The sequence below is a fragment of the Oncorhynchus masou genome, unplaced genomic scaffold (assembly GCF_036934945.1).
Source record: "Oncorhynchus masou masou isolate Uvic2021 unplaced genomic scaffold, UVic_Omas_1.1 unplaced_scaffold_2737, whole genome shotgun sequence".
Lineage (NCBI taxonomy): Eukaryota > Metazoa > Chordata > Actinopteri > Salmoniformes > Salmonidae > Oncorhynchus > Oncorhynchus masou.
In genome coordinates, this window is record NW_027009170.1 from 10,001 (window position 1) to 14,372 (window position 4,372).

General features: G+C 44.9%; 1 protein-coding gene across 1 annotated transcript in view; it reads left to right on the top strand.

Annotated features, from left to right (window-relative positions):
* LOC135533860 (zinc finger protein 541-like) overlaps positions 1-1,562 on the top strand; it is a gene marked incomplete at its 5' end in the record, with an annotated part of 4,201 nt that extends 2,639 nt beyond the window's left edge. The window contains 2 exons of the mRNA XM_064961067.1: positions 707-789; positions 923-1,562. Of these exons, the coding sequence (XP_064817139.1) occupies positions 707-789; positions 923-1,403 (564 nt within the window). The remainder of the gene's footprint in view (positions 1-706; positions 790-922) is intronic.
* Between the last annotated feature and the right edge of the window lie 2,810 nt (positions 1,563-4,372).

The window sequence follows — 4,372 nt, forward strand, 5'->3', positions numbered from 1 at the left end:
TCTCATGCCCTCCGCTTTCTCTTTCTCTCTCATCCTTTCCTCTCTCCCTTTCTCTCTCATGCCCTCCCTCTCCCTTTCTTTCTCATGCCCTCCTCTCTCCCTTTCTCTCTCATGCCCTCCTCTCTCCCTTTCTCTCTCATGCCCTCCTCTCTCTCTTTCTCTCTCATGCCCTCCTCTCTCCCTTTCTCTCTCATGCCCTCCTCTCTCCCTTTCTCTCTCATGCCCTCCTCTCTCCCTTTCTCTCTCATGCCCTCCTCTTTCCCTTTCTCTCTCATGCCCCTCTCTCTCATGCCCTCCTCTCTCCTTTTCTCTCTCATGCCCTCCTCTCTCTCTCTCACGCCCTCCTCTCTCTTTCTCTCTCATGCCCTCCTCCTCTCTCATGCCCTCCTCCTCTCCCTTTCTCTCTCATGCCCTCCTCTCTCTTTCTCTCTCATGCCCTCCTCTCTCATGCCCTCCCTCTCTCTTGTTCTATTTGTCCTTCTGTCCATCCATCTCTTTCTCTCTGCTGTTAACCGTTACCTGTGATGCCTTCTGGTCTGTGGTGAAATAATTAGGAACAGCTGACAAATCTTTAGTCATCTCTGATTCGTGTTCTAATTCACTAGATCATCTTCTGATTTGCTGAGTCTATTGAGGCTCACGGTCAGAATGTCTCTGTCTGCTAGAGAATAGAGAGATTCTATTTTACTCAGATATCCTTTTACAGGTGGTGTCCCTCCCCAAACCTATGGAACAGGTGGTACCAGCCCCGTCATTGGCTACCAGCTTCCCCTGTAAGCAGTGTGGAAAGTGAGTTTGCCCAACCCGATGATTAAACTATCTATACACCCTGCCTGAGTTTGAATATCGATCTTTGGGCAGATATTGTAATTTAAAGATAATCTTCATCTCTTTCTTGCCCTCCCTCCCGCCCTCTCTCTAGGATGTTCTATAAGATAAAGAGTCGTAACGCCCATATGAAGATCCATAGGCAGCAGCAGGATGACTGGAGACACCCAGGCCTTGTCATCAACCTAGCCCAGAACGTCACCCCCAACCTGGGAACCAATCTACCCCAGCTCCAGGCTTCAGGTCGGGCCTACCTCCCAGGCCCCATCAACAACAACAACAGCAACCACCACACTGGTGGTGCTCACACCATCATCATCAACAACAACACCAACAACAACATCAGTGATCCAAACATTCCAAACACCAATAACATGACCAATAGCAACAGTGTCAGCGTCATCGACTCCACTCCTAATCAGAGAGGACACGCCCCCCTCCTCTCTGTCCAGCAATCGTGGGACTTGTTTCAGTTGAACTCTAATCCTGCGGCAGGGTTCTACTATGACCCGGAAGTGAAAGGAGCCCTGGGGGTCACGGTGGGAGGGGTGAAAGGTCAAGTCCTCTGGCAGTAGAGTTCTGGAATCAGAATGAATAGAACTGACATGTACATTCACATTTTGCACCATGAAAAGCATTTAAAATATATAAATATAGTGAGAAAATCTGTAAATGATGTTTAGTACCTACTTAAATGTTTTGAATTTCAATTTTTATTAAAATGGATTTTTGTATCTCTCTTGATCCACCTTTTACTTTCCCACTCAAATACAGACATCCAACCAACCAACCAACCAACCAACCAACCCGTTCTCCATCCTAAATGGGAACATATAGACATACAGTACATACATACAAAATATTTTCTACATTGTAGAATAATAGTGAATATGTCAAAACTATGAAATAACACAAATGGAATCATGTAGTAACCAACAAAAAGTTTGCCTTGATGACAGCTCAGATAAGCATAGAGAAACGACTGTCCATCATCACTGTAAGACATGAAGGTCAGTCAATTCTGAGAATTTAAAGCTCTTAGAAAGTTTCTTCAAGTGCAGTCGCAAAAACCATCAAGCGCTACGATGAACCTGTCTCTCATGAGGACCGCCACAGGAAAGGAAGACCCAGAGTTACCTCTGCTGCAGAGGATAAGTTCATTAGAGTTACCAGCCTCAGAAATTGCAGCCAAAATAAATGCTTCACAGAGTTCAAGTAACAGACACATCTCAACATCAGAGGAGACTGTGTGAATCAGGCCTTCATGGTCGAATTGCTGCAAAGAAACCACTACTAAAGGACACCAATAAGAAGAGACTTGTTTGGGCCAAGAAACACGAGCAAAGGACGTTAGACCGGTGGAAATCTGTCCTTTGGTCTGATGAGTCCAAATGTTTTTGGTTCCAAGCGCAGTGTCTTTGTGAGGTGCAGAGTAGGTGAATGGATGATCTCCGGATGTGTGGTTCCCACCTTGAAGCATGGGGGAGGAGGTGTGATGGTGTGGGGGTGCTTTGCTGGTGACACTGTGATTTATTTAGAATTCAAGGCAAACTTAACCAGCATTGCTACCACAGCAATCTGCAGGGATACGCCATCCCATCTGGTTTGAGGTTAGTGGGAATATAATTTGTCTTTCAACAGAACAATGACCCAACACACCTCCAGGCTGTGTAAGGGCTTTATGATCAAGAAGGAGAGTGATGGAGCGCTGCATCAGATGCCCTGGCCTCCACAATCACCCGACCTCAACCCAAATGAGATGGTTTGGGATGAGTTGGACCGCAGACGGAAGGAAAATCAGACAACAAGTGCTCAGCATATGTGGGAACTCCTTCAAGACTGTTGGAAAAGCATTCCAGGTGAAGCTGGTTGAGAGAATGACAAGAGTGTGCAAAGCTGTCATGAAGGCAAAGAGTGGCTATTTGAAGAATCTCAAGTATAAAATATATTTTTAATGTAACACTTTTTTTGGTTACTACATGATTCCATATGTGCTGTTTCATAGTTGTCACGTCTTCACTATTATTCTATAATGGAGAAAGATAAACAAAAACCTTTGAATGAGTAGGTGTGTTCAAACATTTGACTGGTACTGTGTATGGTCTGAGTGCACTCTACATCAGTGGTCTCTTAATAAAGTTCTTGGTAATGGGCTAATAAATGTCAAACAGAGAGATGTAAGGGAGGAGAGAGAGACCAGGCCAGATGTTGCTGTGTCAAACAGAGAGATGTAAGGGAGGAGAGAGAGACCAGGCCAGATGTTGCTGTGTCAAACAGAGAGATGTAAGGGAGGAGAGAGAGACCAGGCCAGATGTTGCTGTGTCAAACAGAGAGATGTAAGGGAGGAGAGAGACAAGGCCAGATGTTGCTGTGTCAAACAGAGAAATGTAAGGGAGGAGAGAGAGACAAGGCCAGATTTTGGTGTGTCAAACAGAGAGATGTAAGGGAGGAGAGAGAGACAAGGCCAGATGTTGCTGTGTCAAACAGAGAGATGCAAGGGAGGAGAAAGAGACCAGGCCAGATGTAAGGGAGGAGAGAGACACAAGGCCAGATGTAAGGGAGGAGAGAGACAAGGCCAGATGTTGCTGTGTCAAACAGAGAGATGTAAGGGAGGAGAGAGAGACCAGGCCAGATGTAAGGGAGGAGAGAGAGACCAGGCCAGATGTAAGGGAGGAGAGAGAGACCAGGCCAGATGTAAGGGAGGAGAGAGAGACAAGGCCAGATGTTGCTGTGTCAAACAGAGAGATGTAATGGAGGAGAGAGACAAGGCCAGATGTTGCTGTGTCAAACAGAGAGATGTAAGGGAGGAGAGAGACAAGGCCAGATGTTGCTGTGTCAAACAGAGAAATGTAAGGGAGGAGAGAGAGACCAGGCCAGATGTTGCTGTGTCAAACAGAGTTGTAAGGGAGGAGAGCGAGACCAGGCCAGATGTTGCTGTGTCAAACATAGAGATGTAAGGGAGGAGAGAGAGACAAGGCCAGATGTTGCTGTGTCAAACAGAGAGATGTAAGGGAGGAGAGAGAGACCAGGCCAGATGTAAGGGAATTCACCCCCGTAGTGGACAAAAATGAATGGCAAATTATTGGCATAGGACAAACCATGTACACATTGGCCAATACCACCCAAAGCGGCGTTGATTCATGCAAAGTTTACTTCAATTGCCATATGGCTATTGCCAGTTGTAACACTTCAAAAATCCAACAGGTGGCGATTGCGCTCCACCATGGTTTTTCATATTGATATTGGACTCCAAGTCAACATCCAAAAGCCAAATTTTGAAAAAATGAATTTTTTGAAAAAAACTTATCACCCCTTAAAAAAGTGCTTTCTGGACCGTTTTTCGAAATTCTTTCGCTTTTTTTGACAATTACACATGTATAAGAACTGTATGAAAATACTTTTGTCCAATTTTATTATCATAATTTTTTAAAAATTTTTACTTGCGCATTATTGCATATGTTTTGTCCATCTGCAATATGATTTCATAAGAAGTCAAAAGTCATAAAAAACTTCACACACCCCTAAAAAAGTGCTTTCTGTACCG